Source organism: Argentina silus (genome assembly GCF_951799395.1).
Source record: "Argentina silus genome assembly, chromosome: 17".
NCBI lineage: Eukaryota > Metazoa > Chordata > Actinopteri > Argentiniformes > Argentinidae > Argentina > Argentina silus.
Window position 1 is genome coordinate 7,226,505 of NC_139671.1, and position 22,694 is coordinate 7,249,198.

The window sequence follows — 22,694 nt, forward strand, 5'->3', positions numbered from 1 at the left end:
CAACGTAGACCAGACTTGAATCCACAGAAAGCATTCAGTGTGCAAAAAGGCAGCACTCAAAGTCCCCGTGCTGTGCCAGCCGACCATGTACACTGCAGAAGAGAGTTCTGTAACCAACACACCCAGTTTATGAGACTGCAGGATGCCGACAAAGCTCCCAAAATAAACCTTTCACCCCCACTAGGCCTCCTGGAGTGCAGCTGGACCCTAATTCCACTTACTCACCACTGAAGTTATTCCAGCTGTTTTTCAGCTATGAAACAACGATGGCCCTTTGTGACAACAACAACAAACATGCAACCAAAAACAAATAAGGAGGGAGGAAATACCTCTTGACAGATGTCACAGAAGAAGAAGAGCTTTACAGATTAATAGGGCTTATCTTCTTTATGTCTGCAATCAAGCTAGGCTTCAAGCTATTTGTTTTGGCAGACTCAAGGAATGGCTACACCCTTGACTTGACTTCAATGTGTCAACTGGATCAGCCATCTTTCTTAGGCACTAGTTACAATCTCTACTGTAACAATTTCAAGTCCAAAACTGTTCAGAGATCAACTATATTGGAAATATAGAGCTTGTGGGACCCTACTGGAAAGCAAAGAAGAGCATTTCCTCTTTGAAGCAAAGGAAATCCACAAAGTCAAGGAGGACAACCTACTGTTTGTGAAGTGGATGGACAACCGGATGGTGAAGATGTGTTCGACTATCCACAAAGCATATGACATATGCTTATTTTGCATAAAAAAGTGAATGCCCCGTAAGGTCTGTACTCTATGATGTTACTATTTTATATGTATATTAATCCTGCCTGTGTTATTCTTGACATGTAACACTTTTGATAAAATACATTTGCAAACCTACTCAGTTTTCATTAGTTTTTTTTTTCTATTACAGAATTCACTCTCTCGCACTGGCAATCACACTTTGTATACCCCTAGTAACATGTATTGAGATACTTTTACACTGTTCATCAGTAATTGAATATTAATTGAATTGAGCGGTTTGTGTAATTACACAAGTGGAAAATAGCCTGTTCCTTGTGCACTATCACAAATCACTCAACTTCATATACTCTGCATTTCCCAAATTACCACACTTTTACTCAAGAAATGACAGCGTTACTACACATGTATAGGGGCAACATAAGATAATGTTACCAGGTTCTTTCTTCATCAACCCATGGCTATGACCTCAACTTTAAACTTTCAGAGCTGAGCTAATGCTTAGTAAATAGGATCTATTTTCAGTTGTCAAAGTTTCCTCATTGAAAATCTAGTTTCTCATTTTGAATAAAGACCACTGCTCTCACTATCTCCACCCATTGAGTTATCAGAAAATATGATAATTATTCTAGATGGAAGCAGAAATCCCAATAATGTAAAACAAATTAATAAAAAGACTGTGTAGTCTGAGGTGAGGGCTGATACTGCTGTTCTCTGTCTTTTTTCTGTAAACATACTTTATTCACACACACATTCATAACAGTCACTTCAAATGTACTCACATTGTAAGTGCTACAAAGAAATGTGGTCTTTTAATCATTGGAAAATGTACAGAATGCCCTGGGTAGGTAGGGCTGGTTTGCTGGACAGATCAAGCCTTGTCCTGGACTAAAAACATTTTCAATTGAAAAATCTCCATTCAACAGTCTAGGATTAGGCTTAATCTGTATCCAGGAAATCAGCCTGCAATGTCCCAATACAGATCAATAGCTTCTGTCTCCTTTTTTGATCATTGACCTGAAAGAAATGACAGCAACATTATGGAAAAACCCATAAGGAGCAAAAACATTTAAGAGAACTAAGCCATAAAGTTGAGTTCTAGGAGTATTACTGGAAGCGGGCGTACACACTCCTTTGAGGAGCTGGCTGGGGAGCGGCCTGCTGCGCCTGCTGCTGTCCCTGCTGCTGCTGCTGCTGCATTTGGTGGCGGAGCTGCTGGGAGTAGGGGTCCTCCAGGGACTTGACTGACACAGTGGTTTTGGGCCCTGTCTTCCACTCGATGCCGCTCTCGTCAACCACAGAGGCCTCCACGGTGACAGTGTGCGTGCCGAGGATGGAGAAGTTCAGCAGGAACTGCGTGCTGAAATAGTCGTTGTGGGGTTCCACCCTCTGCTCGATCTCATTAGTCTTACTCTCCAGCGGAATCTGAAAGGAAAACGGGGAAATAAAGAATTAAACCCATGTGCACGTTTAACCCTATGAGAGCTGTACTCATGACGCTGAACCACTGCAGTCATACCATTTTTCTGTTTCTCTAAACAGACTGAAGACATTGTAGCAAATGTATAATAGTAACTGCATGAAGTATACATCAATCACACCACTACAATGTATATAATTCGTCAGTCATTACTTTGTGCACAAGAGCCTTATAGCTATTCTAATAGAACGTCTATATTTACTTACTGGAAAAAATCCATGATAATGTATTTTGACATAAAATGCCTTGCCATTACCTTGAAGTCAGATCCTGTTTTACTCGGAAGAGTGGAGCTGACACTGAGGCAAACTGACTGGATCTTCCGGAACAGTCCAGGGGTAGAGCCATGCTGCACCACTCCCTCTACCTTCAGAGTTAGTTGCTGATTGTTCTGAACGGGGATTGGTTCGCTTGGGGTCCGGGGGGATGGAGAGAGAGCAAGCTGGAAAAGCAAACATTTTAAACAAGTCTTGATTAAATTCAGTCAACCAGAATAAAATGTAACTATGTTACTATTAACTAGATAATGTGGTAACAATACATAAAAAGCTCATGAAGAAAAGGACCAATTAAAACACAGTACATCTGCAGAATTCAGAATATATAGTTAGTGCATTGTAATATTAGTTACCTTAATACTGGTTGACTGGAGCTTTTGGAAGAAGTACCTCTGGAAGGACAGTGGAACCTTGAGTAGAGCTATGACAGCGTCACAGAGACAACCTGTATGCTAAATAAACATTAAAAACAAACAGTATTTATTTAGTATCAGCATTTTGTATTGAGGCACAAGATAAGTCTTTCCATAGAACAGGTTTAAAAGATCAAGTATACAACAAAATATTGTCTCACATTATACCCACAAAGTCTGAAATGGGCTGCAAATGGAGTCATATTAACACTCTGCATGAGTAAGTATGAATTATTTATAACTGCTGAGCTCTATAGCAATTTGGAAAACCTCACCAGATAAGAGACAGGAGGATGCTTCTTACTCAGGCCCTCCACTTCCTCCAGGACATGGTTGAACACTGACATCATCCGTCTCTCGTACTCACTCTCCGCCTGCACTGACCCCTGAGTGCCATACTCCTGGAAACTGAAGGGCAGGAACAGATTGATAACAATGCGTTTGGTCGGAAGTTGGTTTTTGGTTAAATTTAATTAGAGTCAACAGCGCATCATTTTTCAAGGAATTTGTTGCAGGAGAAATTTCATGTAATATTATTGGTTATGCTTTTAGCGTGGTATGGGAAAGAAATGGGACCTGTAGATATTAAACATGAATGTGTAAATATGACATCCAATGCTCTTACCTGGCGGAATGAGGGTCAAGTATAAGAGCCTCAATGACATGGGACACAAGCAAGCAGCTCTGTTGTTGTCTGCGTTAACAGTTAAAGAGGGACACACATGACAGCAGCTTATCAAGGGAGAACAGCCACAGAAGTTATTTGGATGACAAGATGTGTTTGTCCTCTTTATCTTTAAAGGATACAGTTCCACATTACGGAGGGTGGCGGAGTCTGCATCAAACGAGGATTGGTACAGGTCAGCGTAACGAGCAGCAATGCTCCTGAACTCGTCCATGGACACCTTCATCTGAGAAAAAAAAGAGATGGAGATACTTACGTTACCATTGCTGGTACAGACTCCAACACTATGGGCTGGTGGTTTCCTGAAGACAAATTAAGCCTAGTCCTGCACTAAATAACATTTTCAATAGAAAATATCCTTTGAAGATGCATTGTAGGCTTAATCTGTGTCCAGGAAACCAGCCCTATACTGTATGTTAGAGTGGTGTTCCAGTGGTGTTTATCCACCCATCTAGGACCTCCTCTCCTGTGTATAGTCTTGACTCCCCTCCGACATCCAGTCCATACCTGCATGGCAATGCGTCCGCAGCGCTGCAGCTCGTTGCCCGAGGAGAGGGCGATGGTGGTGGCGATGGCTGGGGGAGGGCTGGTCTTCAGGCTGTTGCAGGTGCAGATCAGCTGTGACAGGGCCTGCAGAGTGTCGATGCGCAGCTTCACAAAGTCACACTGGAACGTCAGCGGGCTCAGGGGCGTGCTGGCAGCCTGGAGGAGAAGAGCTGGAATGTCAGTACCATGTGGCACAAGGCTACAGGTGATAACTAGGGTCCCTGATAAGAGTTGGTTGCACCACGAATTGAATAAAGCTTTGCCAATGGCACACACGACTGGTGCAGGCGCTGTAACTAGATAAGCAGACGTTCAGTCACTGACCGTGAGGGAGGCGATACCCTTCTGGTAAGAGCGCAGGGCCTCTGCGATGGCAGTCATGGCGGCGCTGTAATCGCCGTCCTCCAGGCCGCTCAGACACTGCTCGGCCTGGGAGAACTCCTTCAGACTGTTGAGCCAGAAGTAGAAGTGCTCGGAGGCCACACGGGTGCGCAGGCTCTGGTACAGCTCACTGGAGAACTCATGGCAACCCTGGTGGACAAAAAGAGATACGTATTAGTCAGGACAGCCGGGTGCCAAAGCTACTACAACTCAAGATACATGCTTTCACTAAATCTTACTCAATCTTGTTCATGACCGTACACAAAGAACAGTACTTCTGACAGAATGAGTGTGGCAGTCTTAATTGAACAGGGAGATGCTGGGCACACAGAGGCGCCTCCTGCACCACTAACTCACCATGCGGGAGGCCTGTCTTGCGATGCGGTACACCGTCCAGCCGTTGGCCACATTCTCCAGCTGCTGTTTGATCACGGTCTTCACTTCCGCTGAAAGGGACGACTGGCTGGCCACAAACACCACTGTGGCCAAGGAAACCTGCAGGGAACAGATGGCACCACGTGGAATGAGTCATGGAATGATGTCAGAACAGGATACATGATCCATCTGAGACTTTGGAATGCAGCTTGAAAGCTTATTTTTTTTCACATCATGTAAAATACTGTTATAAGAATCAGTTTTAGCCCTTAGTGCTTGGCCTTCACCAGGTTTTGTAGAGACAGTCAAACGATCATAAACACCCATTGAGTCTTCCCAAGTTCTTGAACATGCGGGTAAACATGCAGAATGCATTAGAACGAAGTCTGTGAATCAGTCGTTAATTTCAGAACATATTCAGTGTCTCTGCCTCTCACCAGAAGCTCCTGCTGCTTGTCAGTGGAGGAATGGCTGGCCACCCTGTAAAGGTCCACCAGATCCCCCAGCATGCCCTCTCCCAGGACAGGTTCCTGAGTGGCAATGGCCGCCAGGGCGTGGCACATGAGAACGCGGGAGGGATCGCGGGCAGAGTGCAGCTGGCAGAGCAGGAACTCCACTGCCGATTGGCTAAGGTGAGGTCGACTCTTCAGCAGCTGAACCAATGAGGTGAGGGCCGTCTGGAAAGAAGGAGGAGTCAGTGAGTTGAAGGGAGAGAAAAAAAAGAGGCAGAATGCGAGGTGTAAGAGATGACAGAGACTCATGGTCAAGGGTTATTAGACGCACCTTGAGCGTGACCTGGGCTCTAGGGCTATCGTCCTGACTGCAGAGAACCAGCAGAGACTCCACCCCCATAACTGTGTCCTGCTCCAGCTGCATCATGTCTAAGGGAGGGAACCAGGAGGCAGGTTAAACCAGCATACCCCAACTGACACAGACTAGCAGAAATTCATGAGAGTCGTAAAAAGTATGGATGCATGCTCTGTTACTGTATGGATATCCAATATAGCATAAAGCCGGTAATGTGTGAAGGCCTGTTAATAGATTAAATGAACGATTAGTGAGTGGACATCCCACTTCATGCAATACCCACCTTTCTCTGGACAGGAAATGGCAATGTTGGCGAGGACGGTGACTCCGTGGGCAGCTACCGCCAAGTTACTGTGGTAACAGCATTCCTGTGCGAGCTTAACCAGGTCAGTGAGCCGGGGAGGGCCTGAAGCACCACCTAAGGGAGAATAATTTCATTTAAAATTCTTATTTCCTGTGCTACAAATCTGTCTCAGGATGACTTATCATTGTAATCTTGTGGTCTACCTGTTCCAGAGTTGAAGTACTGTTTGATGGCAATGGTTCCAGAAAGGGTGGAGAGCACAGAGAGCATGCCCAGCTTCAAGCTGTTGTAGGGGATACTCAGGGCACATTCACACAGGGTCTATATACAAGCGGGATAAACACATTTCTTGAACTTTGGCCAGATTTGTATTTCCCAAACATAAACCCAGTTAGAGCAATGAATTACATCGATTATTATTATGCTAGAATAATTACCCACCCCCAAATTACAATGAATCACAATCACTTGCTGTGAGATTATTGAGGAGGGAATAGAGACTCCACCTGAGTGTTCTCTCTGGTCCAGAGATGGGGTGACTTTTTAGCCAGAAGCTTTAGGTCCTGGATAGCAAGTCTCTTCACAGCTTTCCTGGGGTCCTCCTTCAGGTACTGAAGAAGCAGCTGCAACTGCAAAGGGAAAAATGTAAACAAGAATCAGCTAAACCAAATTCAATGTCTCATATGGATTTCACAGGAACAAAGATCAAAACAGATGAGTTTAGACTTTGGGGCCAGACAGTATGTTGTAGTGCTGTCTTGGAAACACACAACCGTTGAGGTTTTTTTGCTTCCGTACACCAAAGGCAGTAATACATATTTAGCTATCATCCCACAATTTTAGCTAAAACTCAAAAAGTCATTCTGTACTCTGACAGGCATGTGGCCATTGATGAGGCTGAGGCCAACCTGTTTAGGGATGTCGACGAGGGAGGACGCAGCCAGCTGGGTGAAGGTGTGCAGGGAGACGATAACCATGGTAGTGGAGGGGTAGGAAGTGACAAGCTGCTGCAGGAGCTCCCTGCTGCTGGAAGCCAGACTGGCATTGTGGTGCATGTGCTGGAGCATGGGAATTAGCTTCAGCTTCAGGTCCACTGGGGTGTCCAGACCTGGGAAGGACAGGAGCACATTGAAACCTCAGAACAAGGAGTCAAATGTAATATCACACAAAGGCTTGATTGGAAGAAACTATCAGAATATAATAGCTAGTGTAGATCTGATCTAGAAAATGCTATGAAACAATGGGGATCTTACCTTGAATCATCTCACTGATTTTGTTGCAAATACCTGCTGCAAAGTCTCTGCAGACCAAGAAGGACAGAGAAATTAGCATTAATAATAAGGATCAATAAGACGGATGAGACAAAGCTGAGGACATCGTATTAACCAGATTAGGTATAGGATAAAACAATTGTGTAAGGTGTGCAAACTGTCTCCAAGGAGATATGTAGGCCATTTTAGAATAATGAGTTTGATTGATATCACAACATGCCATATGCACACATTTCAAATGCATCTAAAACTGGCAGCCACTTACTTTGACTGTGCAGAAAAGCTGGCAGCTGCAAATATTGCCGCCTCCACTTCAACATTATCATGAGAGTCCAGACTTTGGCGAATGCTGTGGTGGGCATTTTTTCTTTCAGGGATGATAGTGGCCAAACTGCCAAACAGCCTTTTCAAAAAACAAATAAACAAAATGCACACAGTCAGAAAATGTGAAAGCTAAGATGCTAGTGTCTACTTGTTAAAAACTATTTTATTTGTTGTATTGTTTTATTTATACACAGTATCAATGACATTTCCTCTATTTTATGTATCAATTAGATTTCCTATTTTTCATAATGGGTAATGATTGCCATCACACAGAGATTAAACAACACCAGTGTTTAGATTTCACCTCAGTCAGAGTGTTCCTAACAGAAGGGAATGGCAGAAACACAGGCCATGGTACCTGAGAGTGATGGCTCTGGCCACAGGGTCATTGCTGTGGATGACAGAGAACACCCTTTTGACAAACTCGTCCACATTGAGGATCTTCTCCAGATGCTTCTCACTCTGTTGAGTCACCTTCAGCACACACAGGCGCAAGAAGTTGTTCCTGAAAGATCAAAGAGTAATGTGTTCATTTATTACCATGGGACAATTTGATCAAATCACAATGTTATTATTTGCCTTCAATAATTTTGTGGCGCATATTTATTAATATAAAATCCTCCGCACCCAAGCCTGAAGATGTCTGACAGTTTCAGAAATGCAGAGTTGATGAGGATAGGGAAAGGGTACTTCTGGAAGAGTTTGGGAAAGAGTACCACAGCTTCACATTGCTCTCCAAGCTTCCCAGACCGCAACCCTGTAAAATGTGAAAGAGACTCAAAGTCAGACATACGCAGGGTTAAAGCAGTTCGGATGTCATTCAGCAGCGAGTAATATTCAAAAGCCTTTAACCTTTACCAATGTAGAACAATACATAAATGGTATTAATGGCTACTAGAGTCTACTTGGACTAAATGCACAAATTTCATGTGAATGATCAGGAGTCAATTATGTTTCATCCACATTGGCATTATGTCAGACTGTCAACTGAGTATTCACACTAAACAATAGCTAGGACACTTAGATTGTTTAGCTTGTTAAGTTACTGGGGTTAATGACACACTGCGTAAGTATGTTGCTCAAAGCTATACATGAACATTTAACTAAAAAAAACAGTTTCTTGACAAGTCAATGAATGATAATAACAATATGGCTAGCTGGCTGGCTAACTGCACTGTACCTTTGTCTAACTCCATGAGAGCCGAATTGGCATCCAATTCTTGCTCCCCATAGCCGGCCTCTGACAAGAATGAACGTGCAGTCGAAAGTGACATTGTTTCTCTTTTCCACTTGACTTATTAGAACTTTACACTCCCGTTTACAGTATCAGGTAGCCACTCAGACTTAGCATGTAGCATCTCCCATTCGGCACAAAGACCGAGATCGGAAGTGATGTAGCGGTAGTGAGGAGGTGGTGGAGGTCCAACCAACCAGTGAGTGTGACGCAAGTTTAGCGGGGGATTCGTCTTTTCTCTCCGTTCATTCAGTTAGCGGGAAAGTGGCGGAGGAACACACATAGGCGACTACTTCAGAATATAATCATAGCTGTAGGAATATCTCTGAAGAATCAGAGTGATCTAAAAATCGACTGGCTTCTTCGAAGTGGAGAAATGCTTTTTCGCTCCATTGTTGACAGGGGAGTTTGTAAACGGAGGCGTAATGGTGAGCATTTATGGATTTATTCTGCTGTCTAGCTACCGCAAATTAGCTGTTATTTTGTTAGCCCTATTCAGTCACCTCTGAGCAATTTGCATACATGTTGGGGGTCGGTGATCTAGCTAGCTACCGGTCAGATCTTTTACCTAGAAATAGTTTCAAACATTTCCATGCATCCTGATTTTTATTCTTGCATTTAGTTTCAGTGAATATATCTCTTTCCTGGTTTCTGTGTTGTTGGGAGAGGTGGCCAGCACAGCAGCAGCCATCAGATCACATTTCCTTGGCGGGATGGGGGAGGGTGGTGGATCACTTATTTGACTGTTTCTGTTTTGTGTTAATTTGTCGTCGTCCCCGCCCCCGCCCCTCTTTTATTCTTCAGACCTGTGCCCAAGGTACCCTCTGTCCTCTCTGCTGGACGGCTACCAGTGTGCTCGACACGATGAACACATCTCGTATGGGAATCTGGGTGTCGCTGTGCCCCCCTTTGGATGCGCCTTCTCTACTGGTATACCACCCAGCCTGTCTTGACGACTTTGCCAGCATGCGTGAGCCTGTCTTCGTTTTGACTTGGTTAATAATTGAAGCCTATACTTATTTTACTGTCTCTTTTAGCTCGAGGCCATGATCATTTCCTAGCAGTGGCGAATGAAGAGGGCATTGTGAGACTCTATAACACTGCGAACCGGGAGAATCCAGTTCTGAAAGGTAATAATGCCTGTGGATTAATTCCACAATAACATCACCTCTTCACCTGTGGCTCAAACCGCTACCTTGTTGGGATGTTGACTCATCTAGGTTGGAACACATAGATGGTGTCAAGGTGTCTGTCTGTTGCAATTCCCCTTAAAACACAATAATCAACATTGTGATGGATTTTTCTATTTACATCTTCATTATTTGCCATTATTCTATGGCTTTTTTGGAGTTTAAACATTATTTTCATATTCCACAGAATGGATGGCCCATGAGAATGCTGTCTTTGACATTGCTTGGGTGCCAGGAGAGGCTAGCTTGGTGAGTAGATGCTTCCCTGGATTCACATATGGTGGTTAGTCTACCTGTGGATGTATTAGAGGATATGTAGTGAAACTTTGCATGTGTATCCCCCTCAGGTCACCGCTTCAGGTGATCAGTTAGCCAAGCTGTGGGACATGAAGACCGGGGAGCTCCTCGGCAGTTTCAAGGGGCATCAGTGCAGCCTCAAGTCTGTTGCGTTCACACAGCAAGAAAAGGGTACGTTTCAAGCATATAGTTCTGTATAAAATCATTGATGTATTAGTCATAAGCATCATCTCTGTACATTCAGACAGCCTAGCTCTTGGAAATGTTCTGTTTTGCCCCACGAGAGCCCAGTCTCTAGGCCAAATACACTTGCTTCTTGCTTCAGAAGCCTTTCATTCTCTCGACTTAACCACAGTATCAACTATTTTCCACAGCTGTGTTCTGCACTGGCGGCAGAGATGGAAATATTATGGTCTGGGACACCAGGTGCAGCAAAAAAGGTAATGACTGACTGATTCAGTCTTTTTTTTTGTTCTCAATTGCAAGACGTTTTTATTTGTAATTGATAGGTCTGTGGTTGCATGCTTTGGACTGTCGATATTCACATGTTGGGATGATTAACTGTGTGCTGTCATTTTCTACTCAGATGGTTTCTACAGGCAGGTGAAGCAGATCAGTGGGGCTCACAACAAGACAGAGAGAAGCACACCCTCGATTATGAAGAAGAAACGTCCTGGTACGCGCGGTATGGCTCCATCTGTGGTGAGTGGCCTTAACAACTAGTCCGGAGCTTTGCTGTTTATAATGATTAGCACTGGGATAGGGAGAGCTGATCTTCAATCTCTTCCACACAGGACTCCCAACAAAGTGTCACTGTGGTTCTCTTCCGTGATGAACACACCCTCATCTCTTCAGGAGCTGTTGATGGGTAAGAAACACGTTCTTGGACCATTGAATACGGTAGTGTTGTAATACAAGTCTTATATCTACGCACCATGCCGAAAAAAAACTCCTGTGTGACAAATGTGACGTTTTCCCCCTAACTAGGATAATAAAGATGTGGGACCTCAGAAAAAACTACACTGCATACCACCATGATCCTATACCTCTACAGGCATACAATTACCCAGGGTCCAGCACACGGAAGCTAGGTATGTTGTTGGAATAGCGACTGTTTTGAGAGTTTGTTTGGAATTTGTGAATGTTTTCTAGAATAACCTTATGACCTGTTTTGTTTGTGTGACAGGTTATTCTGGACTTGTGTTGGACTCCACTGGATCCAACCTGTTCTCCAACTGCACCGATGACAGCATCTACATGTTCAACGTCAGTGGGTTGAAAACCTCCCCAGGTAAACAAGTGTTATACTCAGAGCTGCTATCTATTAAACAACTTGATTGAATTCAGCATATTATTTTGTTTTACTGCAATTTAATTTAGAGCATTGGCATTAATGAGCACATTGTTTACCATACATTTGAATACCTTCATACCACTGTCCACCACTAGATGGGGCTGCACACTACCACACTTTGTAAATGTAGGGAAAATTTGTCAGGTTGAGAAAAGCCATACTGTCTGTGTAGTATATACTACTTTAACAGATGAAATGATTTGTTGCGTTTGTCATTGTTCATTTTCTCTGTCTGCCTACAAGGTCATCCAAGTCACTATTTACAGATTATTTGCTTCCAACAGTATGATGTGGCTAATCAGAGGAATGTTTCAAACAAAATATGCTCTAAGTCCAGTAGCATTATTTGAAATATGATTGTGGGACCTTACCTTATAGTAAACCCGTTCGAAAGATGCTCTGTTGTTTTCAATGCCATGTCAAGCCGGCCATTTTCACACACTTGTTTTTGTCTTGTCAGTAGGACAAGACAGTAGGCCTACAGTTTGAATTGACACTGGGATGAGAAATACCTCAGTCCCTCTGTCCCCTTCTCCACGAGTCCTAGTATTGTATTGTTTGTATCCACAAGGGACTGTGTGCTGGGAGTGGAGTTTTCCTCAGGCATGAGCCAAGAATGTAGTCCATGGGGCCCTGAAGGCACCATGTGACTCTTCTCCTTGGCCAAACATGAAATGTATGTGGAAAACCTCCTCAGGATCCATTTTGTTTTTGGGTTTTCCACCTTTTGTTTCCCCTATGTGATTTACTATATCACTCAGCTGTGTTTCTGATGTTTGTTTTTTATTGATTGATGTCTGAACTTTTCTGAGGTTTAATGTCTGTGTTTGTCTCTCCCATACAGTGGCAGTCTTCAGTGGTCATCTCAACTCCTCATTTTATGTGAAGTCCACTGTTAGCCCAGATGACCAGTTCCTGGCTAGTGGCTCAAGTGACCATCACACATACATCTGGAAGGTTAGAGGACATTCTGTGAAAGATTTGTTACTTACAATCCAGCCTTTTACAAGCACATTGATACAGACAGTAGATGACACAGACAATACTTGAAAGTCTAGTCTATTTAATGCTTCACTGTTGGCACATACATTATGTGAATGTCTTGCCCATCTATTTCCAAATTTCAGATCTCTGACCCAGAACAGACTCCCATGACGCTTCAGGGCCATAGCCAGGAAGTTACCTCTATTGCATGGTGCCCAACAGATTTCACCAAGGTGAGACAGAAATGTTAGTCGATGCAACTAACATTTTGCCTCTAACATATCTATTTATATGGTCAGTGTTTTATAATGTTGGTCCATCAAGAATGTTTAATCTGCAAGTCAGTGTGAGAGAGTTTTACATTTGTGTCTTTGCCATAAAACTGAACATTTAAGTGGTCAGGAGGTAAGAGTTGGGCCCTGTGTAATATCCAGTACTGTCTTGGCAGATTGCTTCCTGTTCAGATGACAACACTGTACGGATCTGGCGGCTAGACCGGGGGATAGATGGAGCAAAGTCCTCTGTCGGAGAGGCCAATCTCGTGGGCTGGGCGTGTCCTTCCACCGTGACCAATACAAGTGAGTACTGTTATTTATCAGGAGATTGTTCCAATTTGGGAGTCAGATTGGACATTGTTCCATATCCTATGTAATGACAACTATCTCCAAATGTATTTACTTCTCTGCATAGTTTATTGCAAATTCATGTGGTGATCATCTCTGATGAGGCTTCTAACATCCTAAACTTTACTAAGCTAAACTCTGCCTTGCTCTCCCCAAGGGCCTTTGAGCCAGGCTGAGTGCACACCTGCTAAGAGTCCCAGGATGGAGAGTCTGGGAGCCTTGGCTTCCCCCCAGCCTGCTGCCTGTGCCCCCAGTGGAGCTGACCTGCCCCTCCCCTCCAGCACCACCTCACCCCCTCAAGCTCAGTGTGCCAAGGGAAACGCCATACGCCATACGACCCCCTCATCCATCAGACAGTGGTTTGCTCGCACTCCTGGGGAGCAGGTTACCCCTCCTCTAAGGAAGGTGCTCAGCCCCTGCCCCCAAAGCCCGGCCCATACCCCACCTTCAGAGAGGAGAGCTAAGCGCAGGCTGGAGACGGGCGATGGCGCTGCGGAGGGCTGCGAAGGTGCAGGGGAGTGCGACGGTGTCACAGAGCTCTATCCTGCAGCAAAGAGAAGCCGAGGACTAGAAGGAGTGTGCAGCCTCACCCAGGACCCTCAACAGCCTGGTACAGGGAGGAGTGAGGTATGCAGAGGAGAAGACTCCATTGTTGAGGATCAAAGGCCTGTCCCACCCAGACAGGCAGACAAGGAGAACAACTCTCCAGGAGTGGTGGACTGGTTGTCAGTGATGAGCCAGAGACTGAAGAAAGGTCATGGAAGCCCCAACAGTCCCAGAAGCCCCAGTGCCTCTAAGAGGCAAGATGGCAGGTTACCAACCTCACCGGTATGTTTTGTTTACTATGGTCAGTGTCACGTCAATCCCTTATCTGCTGTCTGACTTGAGAATGTTGTGATTTACTCTCTCCTTTTTTACCCTGCCCATCTCAGATGATGCGCTCACCACGTTCCATGAAGAAAATCTCCTCCTACTTCCAGCGGACTCCAGAGTGACTGAAGTATACAGAAATTGCAATCACAATCCCAGCGCTGAATGAGACTGAGAGAAAGCTGAATACCATTTTCCTTCAATGTACATTTCATAAATGTGTTGCGCTCCTACAGTATTTATATTTGGACATTTTTACTTCTTATGTATGTATTTTAATTGGATCAATGTTCAACTTAGATCAATCTTTTTAAAAGATATATTAACATAATAGGTTTTGCTCTTTCAAATCCCAAAATGGGCACAGAATTGTGGATTCTTGAAATTTGTTGTTCACTTAACATGGGATACTAACATGTGAGATTCCTGTTCTCAAGTCTTTATTTTGTACATTAACTTGATACATTTAGCCTGGATTTTTTTTGCCGTTCATTTACTAATACAAGACATGTTTATAATTACCTGTGTAAATGTACAGTTTGTTTTTATGTACATATTAACCACTGATAAATGATTATATATTCACTTGAACCAAAGCTGCTTTGTCTCTTTTGAACTTCTGATTTCATTAATTAACTGCACTTTGGTATGAAACTTGGCTGTGTTCTTCACTTGGCTGTTTTGTCCATAACTACTTTTCATATTTAGTTTATTACTACTATTTACAACACACATACAGAAATATGCACTCCAAATACCAAGGATAAGCTGCATGTCATTAGGTAAAAAGCCATGAAGGTTTGTGAAGACCATGGTTTTGGTTTGTACAATATTGAACAAGACAATCCCAGTACCCATAAAAGCAAGTTGGTTTAAAAAAATAAAGGCAAAAAAAAAGGGTATTTTCACATAACTGAACTCCAATTTTCACACTTTCCCTTCTGCCAATTTTGTGAACTCAGAGGGTTCGCCAACATTTTCATGCACATGCTCCAAATTAACTCAGACCCCCTCTTGAAGAACTGAGACTGTCTTGGGAGGTGGTCTGAGTTCGGTTCACTTTAGGGTTCACTTTTTTGGTTGCAATGTGAAGGCAAAGTACTCCCAGTCCACTTGTCTTTTGAACTGCTCTGTCCTACTCATTACTCATGACTCTTTTGGCCCTTAGGCTTGCCGTACATGTCAGATGCTCAATCAATGAGCAATTAACCAAGGTGCAAAGCAATTAATTTGCCAGAGTTCCAATAAAAGATGGCGCTATGAAAGTAAAGTGGACTGATAGTGCGTTCGAGTCATGTCGGAACGTCGTAAATACGAGTTTCCCACTCGGAAATAAGCACTTCAAGGAGCCTCCAAGTCGGAGCTCTAAGTGGGAAACTAAGGGTAGAAGGATGACACCAGAGTTGTGACATTTCCTCACCTTCTCCGTGGAGAAATGGCTACCAAAACACATAGTTTGACAGTAAATCAAATGGTTAATAATGTTTAATAATAAAAATAAGTTTTCATAATTTCTGTACAGTTTTAACATGGTGGAGAAAGTCGTTCCCAGATGTCTCTCGTATGCAGTAAGGAGCACCAAAAGAAGAAGCTTTCTTAGGATGTCCATCTTGTCAACATTAGGAAATTGAAGTGACGCTAGCTAGCTGCAATCATATTGGTTGAAGAGTTATTCCGACATCAGCAGTACTTAAACGCACTCATGTTGTAATTACGACCTCAAGAACGTCACAAACGGGGAAGCTTCGAGTAAGAGTAGGGGAGGAATTTGGTTTTAGTGTTGAATATATATGAATATGAACCATGAGGTGTTTTGAGTTGATTGTTTAAGGAAGAGGGAGGAATCGAACATCCATCATTTGATACCTCATCCGGTGTAACTACATTTCTCCAACTTTTCATTGGTCTCTGGAAACGTCACTTATTGTTTTTTTTAGCACATTGTCACATGTTTAGGATCCGGTCGTAATGGAATTCGATTGGTTAAAAACGCAGAAAGCGGTCTAAAACCGCACCTTGATTGGCTAGTGGAAGTGTCTGTTCATGACGTAAACATGTGTCACAAAATCTAACCCGACAACGACGGTCTCATAAAACTGTTTATGGTTGCACAGACTGACAACTACAGCGTGGCGCGTTCTGCATGATTTTAACTTGTACAATTTATTGAAAAAGTTCGAATTGAGTTCCGAGCACCACAGAAAAGTGCGTATTGCTGTGCCTTTGCGACCCGAGGATCAGATAATTACGACTACCTAAGTGGATACGGAGCTGCTGAACATGACTCCATTGGCACTGTGCCGTTCTTCCGATAGAACGAACGAACGATCGAGCTAGCCACTAGTTCGAGGTCTCCAGACTTCATTCGGGCAGACTGATTGTCATTTCGCCTAAATCCTTTTTGAGGACACGGATTGTATATTTTGTTTTGTGGAAAATAGCATAAGTTTCATCATGAGAGTTCGCTTTAAATCGTAATGTTTCATATTTGGTAGCTGACTGTTTTAACAGTATAACGTTAGCCAGCGTTCTCAGACAAGTTAGCATAGCTAGCTAGTAGCCATCAGTTTTGGTTGTTTGTTTGCATGAATGACAATGACATTAGTTGTGGCTAGCTAGCATCATTGTTTACTTTGAAGTAGTCGGCTTGCTGGCTATGTCATGATAATTTTAGCAACAGGTTTTTTGCAATAATGAAAAGTCAACAAATATAGCTAACAGTTACCTAGTAATTTAGGTAACATTTTTGTTTCTGTCAGCTGTCAGTCCTGAGCTAGCCACTTCTGTTTTGGCTTTGATAAGCGTAGTTTTGTAAACAGCTCGCTGGACTCTAAACAACCGGACCGAATCATGCGGGCTTTGGAAACTGATTAGGTAGCTAGCTGTGGATAATACAAGGATAGGTGTGCTTCAGCAAATCTTGTGGTCTGCTCAATAATTTCAAGTTGTAGAACATTTTGATGCGCATGAGAAAAATACTTGTAGAAAACATTGACTCTAGCGAAGGTGCACTTGTCAGTAATATTTGTACAGTTAATGCATCAAAATGTCGGCTATCTCTGCGTCTGAGAAAGTGGACGGGTTCACGCGAAAATCTATGAGGAAGGCCCAGAAACAGAAAAAATCTCAAGGGTCTTCCCAGTTCCGAACTCAGAGCACACTGGTCGAGCTTTCACCCTTGCCGCAGCTGAAAGGTAAGAGGATAACGCTGCCTGAAATAGTCTATGTGTGAAATAGTGTGTTGATATTTTGTCTTTATTTGAGCCAACCTCAATACCTTGCGAAAGCAGATAGTACACTCTACCAAACTGGTGTGTTGATATTTAAATGTGTTGATCGCCAATTTGTGTTAGTTTAAAAAGACGAAAAGGGCGGTTTTTGTTACACAAATGGAGTTTACTGCTTGCTTGCAAGACCTAGCCGTGGTTTGCGCCCAGGTGTGTTCGTGTGAAGTGCAATCCTGGCCGACAACCGTGGCAAATGATTGATCTATATGTACTGATAAATTGGCGATAATCTGCCTGCCTGTTCAGGTGAGGTGACAATCTGTTATGAACCTGTCCAATGTCCAATGTATTATTGCAGTCGGCTGGTCCACTGTCTGCCATAAGCACCCGCCGTGCTGCATTGCCGCTTTATGTATTGTTTTTTTAGTTAGTTGTTTTTTTTTTTTTTACCGTCAATCAACCAGCAGTAGCCTACATGTTGTAATACGAATCAGTAGTTGTTGAATAGTGAAGAGATATATTCCAGTGCACGCCTTGTATATATATTGTTATGAATGCATAATCCAGTGTGAACATTTTGATTTAAGCTGCTGAGACTCCTATTGTTTTAACAGTGAGAGGCATATTCAACAACATGCTTGTGTTGGGAGAAGCTAGCAGTGGCAAATCGTTGGTCAAGCCAGGAGAATTGTAATGTTCAGGGGGGCAACTGATCTATTTCACTTGGCCATGAGAAGATGGTGACATGTTGCTAAGTTACAGGTTGTCCTCACTCTTCACTTGTCTCCCAGGTTCTCCAAGATGGACACTTGACATTGAGCCGTGACATTGAGAATGTGTATGTTACATGTGTAGTGTGGGGCAACTAGTTTGTTTCAATGTAGGGATAGGAATCATATGCTGATACTATTTTATTTGACTGTTGCTATACCATGCAATTCCTGACTATTTTTGTGAGAGGAAATTGAACAATTGTTTTGAAGGGTATTTTTGAACGGTAACACGTGCAAGGTTAGCCCGAGGATCCGACCCTACAGCACTTGCTGTGGGGTTGGAAAGTGTTCTGTGACTCGCCCAATACAGTTGAACTTTCAACATGCTTTACTCCGCAATACTTGAATTAATCGTCAGCTTTACCCTATATTACAAAATGTTTCTCAAAAGATCGGGACATGTTTAAGACAGCCACAAATGGTTACTAGTCACATATGACTTGAACTTTCGAGCTTCTTTCAGTCAACTTTGCAAGCAAGGTCAAGGGCTTTGCTATTAGTGTGTGTGTGTGTGAGAGAGAGACCCTGTAATACAGTAGATTTGTTGTTTTCATTATTCAATAGTAAACTCATTAACAAAAAATCTCATTTTACAACCTCTGAATCAAGATATCTCGCTTTGAATGCCATCATCAGTTCTGATGTTCCGAACTGCCCTTTTGATTCAATTCCTACAACTCCCAGGATTCCTCCCTCCCACGTGAGGTCCTTCTTTTGAGCAGCGCTAGCGCGTCGTATTTTGATGCAGTATTTGTAGGAAGTAAACACAGACCTCGCGTTTCGATAGGTGTGTTGCAGCTGCACACAAAATGATAGTTCGAGATGGTATGCATCGTGGATTGATTAGAAATCCACATGAAAATGGATTTGGGGTAAACATCCCCTTTAAGTGAGTACGTGCAGGGTGACACAGGTATCAGGATCCAACATTTGGGAGAGCCTGGGTAGTCATTACTCATGAATCCACAATGAATTATTCCTGTTGAAAGAATTTGCCAGGTCATACTGCTCATTAGGCCTATAGCAAGTTGAAATGTCATATTTTGGAAACTTGATCTGTAATGTCGACGCAGCCTTATGTATTCTGCTGTGGTAGAGAATGGGCTAATGGGTGGCACAAATGTGTCGTCGAAATGATGTATTCAGGAATGGCAAATGTGTCCAAAACAATTAAATCTATAATTTTATCGTGAAGCCTAAGGGAAGCTGAGAAACTAGAGCTTAAAGTAACCCTCAAGTCATTTTACTGTTAGCACACGTCGACTCCTCAGGTCCATGCTTTGAGCTAAGACTGCCAGAGCTTTAATTTGCCCATAGTACTTCATTAGACAAGTTCAGGCCAGTTAGCCTTCCAGCACGTTGAAATAACAAGAGAAGGAAGCAGAGTCTCTATAACCGTCCATTAACTGCTGCTAATAGATTGAGAAGGTTTTTGACTGGTTTGAACGGTATGTTGTTTGCAACTTTTTTATCACCGTCGTATGAATGTAGGTTTTACGTGACGTGAACGGCCCCACCAGTGGAACCAGTAGCACTGGTGCAAAGGGAGAGAGCCGGGGGGGGGGGGGGGCTTCAGGCTTTCTTCAATGTGCAGGTGCTTCACCTGCTCCTGCTTTCCCAGCAAGCGGCAGGATTCCTCTCCCAGCAGTTAAAGCCTGGAGGAAGGGTGCAGTAATGATCCTCTTTTCTGAAGAGAAATTGAAACGTCTAACTCACTCACTCTCATACCTAGAATAGTCTTCTAATCTTTCACATTTATTTTCATGGTTCCACCAATAGGGCGGTATGATTTGATTGAGACCTTAAAGGGATGGTTCAGCCTAATTTCATGTTTCGGTAAAATGTCATCTTATCCCGAGTTGTCCTCATAGCAGGGTTTCCGTAGCCGGTATTAGCCCCTTCCCCCCAGGAATCCAGGAAGTATATGTGACTACGGATCATTGCATATTATTGGAAAACTATGTAGCTTGCGATTACAATAAAAGCATGTACAGTCTGTCTTGTGTGTGTGTATATATAGCTGTTTGAAGTTTCTTTGAGGAGATTTAGGCATGTTATTTAATTGATGCTAACTTAGGGACGTTGGAATCCTGTCTATTGGTGAAGGTGCTGCTAACTGTTAGTCTGTGCTGTGGTAGGTAACGGAGAACCAGAGAATCTTTCACTACTGGCCTATGAGGACAACTAAGGGTAAGATGATAGTTCAGCCCAATTTCATGTGTCGGTGAAATATCACATTTTCCCCTGTTACTCTTGCCCACATGCATGGGTGGAATTTATTAATGACATAGCAGACGGGTTCACCTTCAGGTGATGATAATGGTGGAGTGACTGACTCACTCTGCTGGGTGGGTGGGGAGGGGGGGGGGGGGGGGTGGTTGTGTGTGGTTGAGGTTGTGGGGGGTGGAAGCAGGGGCAGTGTTCCAGTCCAGTGACAGGTGCTTTTGTGTTTGCCCGGAGGATCGAACTTTTGGGGAGGGCGGTGAACACTTGTTGCTGGTGGCCGACAGATTAATTCACTGAGTGTGGTATGTTGCAAAAGGAAATGACTGGTGTTGGGCAGTGTAGGTCCTAAGTAAAGTACATTTTTGCATTTCAGAATGAACTGCAAAACACACACCATTAGCCCTTATGTCAACAGTGCCCAGTGTTTCCCTTAGGTTTTTTTTAGAGGTTGGTGTCAAGGTGTTGAATTGCAGTGCTGACGTAGCGTCCCTCCGCGGTCGGGGGGGGGGGGGGGGGGGGGGCGTGTGTGCGCGCAGACATAGGGGTGGTCAATTTAGGTGACTCAAGACTTGAATTCAAATGACACTCATTTGAGAAGATTTATTGCTCTATGGCGTAATGCTGAATGGACTCACCTTGGTAAGTGTGGTGGAGCCGTAACAGCGGAATTTCACCCTGTAATCCAGTGGATTTGTTATTCAGTAGTTGACACATTCACCAAAAATTGTGTTTTCAAGTCAAGACGTCTCGCTTTGAATGCCCTCCTCAGTCGTGACGTTCCAAATTGCCCGTTTCATTCAATTCCTACAAGTCAAGATTCCTGTCTCCCTCCCACGCCAGGTCCTTCTGCGGAGCAGCGCTAGAGCTAGCCTGTGCTGGTCGCTGAGCATCACTGGCGTAGTGGAGCGCAAAAACTCTCATCTGACGTATTTTAATGAGTTATGAGACTTTTTTAGGAAGTAAGCACAGACCTCGCGTTTCCTATAGCTATCATGCAGCTGCACATGAAATGATGATGGGTCGAGATGGTATGCATTATGGATTTAAACTTCCCCTTTAACCCTTGGAAGATTTCCCCCTTTCGGGTCCCTAACCCTAACGTGAAAGTCTGTGCTTCCCAGACAAAGGCGATCTCCTCTCCTCCTCCTCTCTCCTCTCCTCTCCTCCTCCTCTCTCCTCTCTCCTCTACTACTCTTTCTTCTGCCCTACTCTCCTCTTTCATCGCTCCCTTGCTGCACTCCTCGTGCCGCTGCTCGCCTCTACCCCTACCTGTCTAGGCAGGTAAATACACTTTGTCAGGCGTAATATTTCTCTTTTTAGAAAAAAATACTTTAACAAACTCATCGAAAATCAAATGAATTCAATCAAGACGATTTAGTTTGAGGAACCGAGTTGCTGGCAAAGTCACATCGGAAATAACCGTCAAGGTAACTTCATAAGCCGGATGTATCAGTTGTGGCAAAGTTCAGTTGGGACATTCGTGTGTGTGAGGATGTTTGACTCGGCTCAGGTGTGGGCCCTATTTCCCGGTTTGCACTGCGCTCATTTGAGTCCTGCCTGCCATCTGTTGTTACGAGGAATGGGTCCCCTCAGCTCCCCGAGGACTCCCTCTTGTTTCCATTTAAAACTGACTTTTAAATAACGTGGCGTGTGTCATTCACATTTAAATATTCCCTGGGTGTAAAGATGGATAGAGGGCTTGAACTCAAAATCAGGCTGTTTGATTTCTGTTAAATCCATACCCCTGATGGGGATGTTGGTTACCTCTGGTTTTACATTAGCTTAGCAGTGTGTCTGCACTGACAGGCAAGCGACAGCTTTGGATTCTTATGAATGCCTCTATCCTCACAAAGCCTTTTTGGTCTATGAAAGTTCAGGCTATTTTCACACTTAGGAATCAAGCAGGCCTATTACAAATGATGGGAGTCATGATTTTCTCTGCTTGGTCTTCAGCAATTATCTTACACACGTCTACATTGTAACCTCAGAATATCACAAAATCAGAATTATGCTGTCCTGAACCTATGTCTTACTGGCTGTGACATTTTTCTGCTTGAATAATGTCATGTTTGTATTCCATTTCCCCTATAGTTGATGATTAAAATGTTTGAGTGTCTGTAAATACCTAGAAGCAGGAGGACTGGGGGGTCGTGACTCTGTAGAACCCATCGTAAATGGGTTTACGTAATGACTGGTCAGAGATGGGCTAATGCATGAATGTCAGTGTATCAGGCTATGGGAGTGCAGCTGTAAAGATGCTCCTTCCTTCCTGCAGTGGAGATGCTAGAGTGTTTATTATAGCCCCTGATGTGTGATAGACGCCGAAACGA

At 43.6% G+C, this 22,694-nt stretch overlaps 3 protein-coding genes across 3 annotated transcripts in view; 2 read left to right on the plus strand and 1 right to left on the minus strand.

Moving 5' to 3' along the window:
• Positions 1–1,447: 1,447 nt before the first annotated feature.
• On the minus strand, positions 1,448–8,940 carry ints7 (integrator complex subunit 7). The gene is made up of 20 exons (XM_083688836.1): positions 8,767–8,940; positions 8,214–8,343; positions 7,945–8,091; positions 7,528–7,665; positions 7,245–7,291; positions 6,900–7,099; positions 6,498–6,620; positions 6,195–6,312; positions 5,971–6,105; positions 5,664–5,761; positions 5,318–5,557; positions 4,863–5,000; positions 4,449–4,655; positions 4,086–4,280; positions 3,701–3,804; positions 3,519–3,587; positions 3,169–3,301; positions 2,834–2,932; positions 2,459–2,644; positions 1,448–2,147 (listed from the first exon to the last, which is right to left on the minus strand). Exons 1-20 carry the CDS (start codon positions 8,858–8,860, stop codon positions 1,830–1,832), a joined length of 2,919 nt encoding a protein of 972 aa, XP_083544962.1. The 5' UTR covers positions 8,861–8,940; the 3' UTR covers positions 1,448–1,829.
• A 256-nt stretch (positions 8,941–9,196) lies between these two features.
• On the plus strand, positions 9,197–14,684 carry dtl (denticleless E3 ubiquitin protein ligase homolog; the record flags this gene model as incomplete). Its single annotated transcript, XM_083688839.1, has 15 exons — positions 9,197–9,248; positions 9,625–9,750; positions 9,858–9,950; positions 10,198–10,259; positions 10,358–10,478; positions 10,682–10,747; positions 10,894–11,009; positions 11,102–11,175; positions 11,295–11,398; positions 11,494–11,598; positions 12,506–12,618; positions 12,789–12,878; positions 13,094–13,223; positions 13,426–14,096; positions 14,201–14,684. The coding sequence occupies 15 exons, from the start codon at positions 9,197–9,199 to the stop codon at positions 14,261–14,263; spliced, it is 1,986 nt and encodes a 661-aa protein (XP_083544965.1). The 3' UTR covers positions 14,264–14,684.
• Positions 14,685–16,233: 1,549 nt separating this feature from the next.
• The window catches only part of ppp2r5a (protein phosphatase 2, regulatory subunit B', alpha isoform), a 39,203-nt gene continuing 32,742 nt past the window's right edge, over positions 16,234–22,694 (plus strand). Inside the window, exon 1 of the mRNA XM_083688842.1 lies at positions 16,234–17,332. Within this exon, the coding sequence (XP_083544968.1) occupies positions 17,185–17,332 (148 nt within the window). The 5' untranslated portion in view covers positions 16,234–17,184. The remainder of the gene's footprint in view (positions 17,333–22,694) is intronic.

Bases quoted from the DNA above. Each gene is read 5' to 3' on its own strand.
- ints7 (XM_083688836.1), bottom strand. From the start codon at position 8,860: ATGTCACTTTCGACTGCACGTTCATTCTTGTCAGAGGCCGGCTATGGG. The intron at 6,106-6,194 runs GTAGACCACAAG...ATTCTCCCTTAG, and splicing joins GTACTTCAACTCTGGAACAG to GTGGTGCTTCAGGCCCTCCC. The intron at 3,302-3,518 runs GTAAGAGCATTG...CCTGCCCTTCAG, and splicing joins CTTGACCCTCATTCCGCCAG to TTTCCAGGAGTATGGCACTC.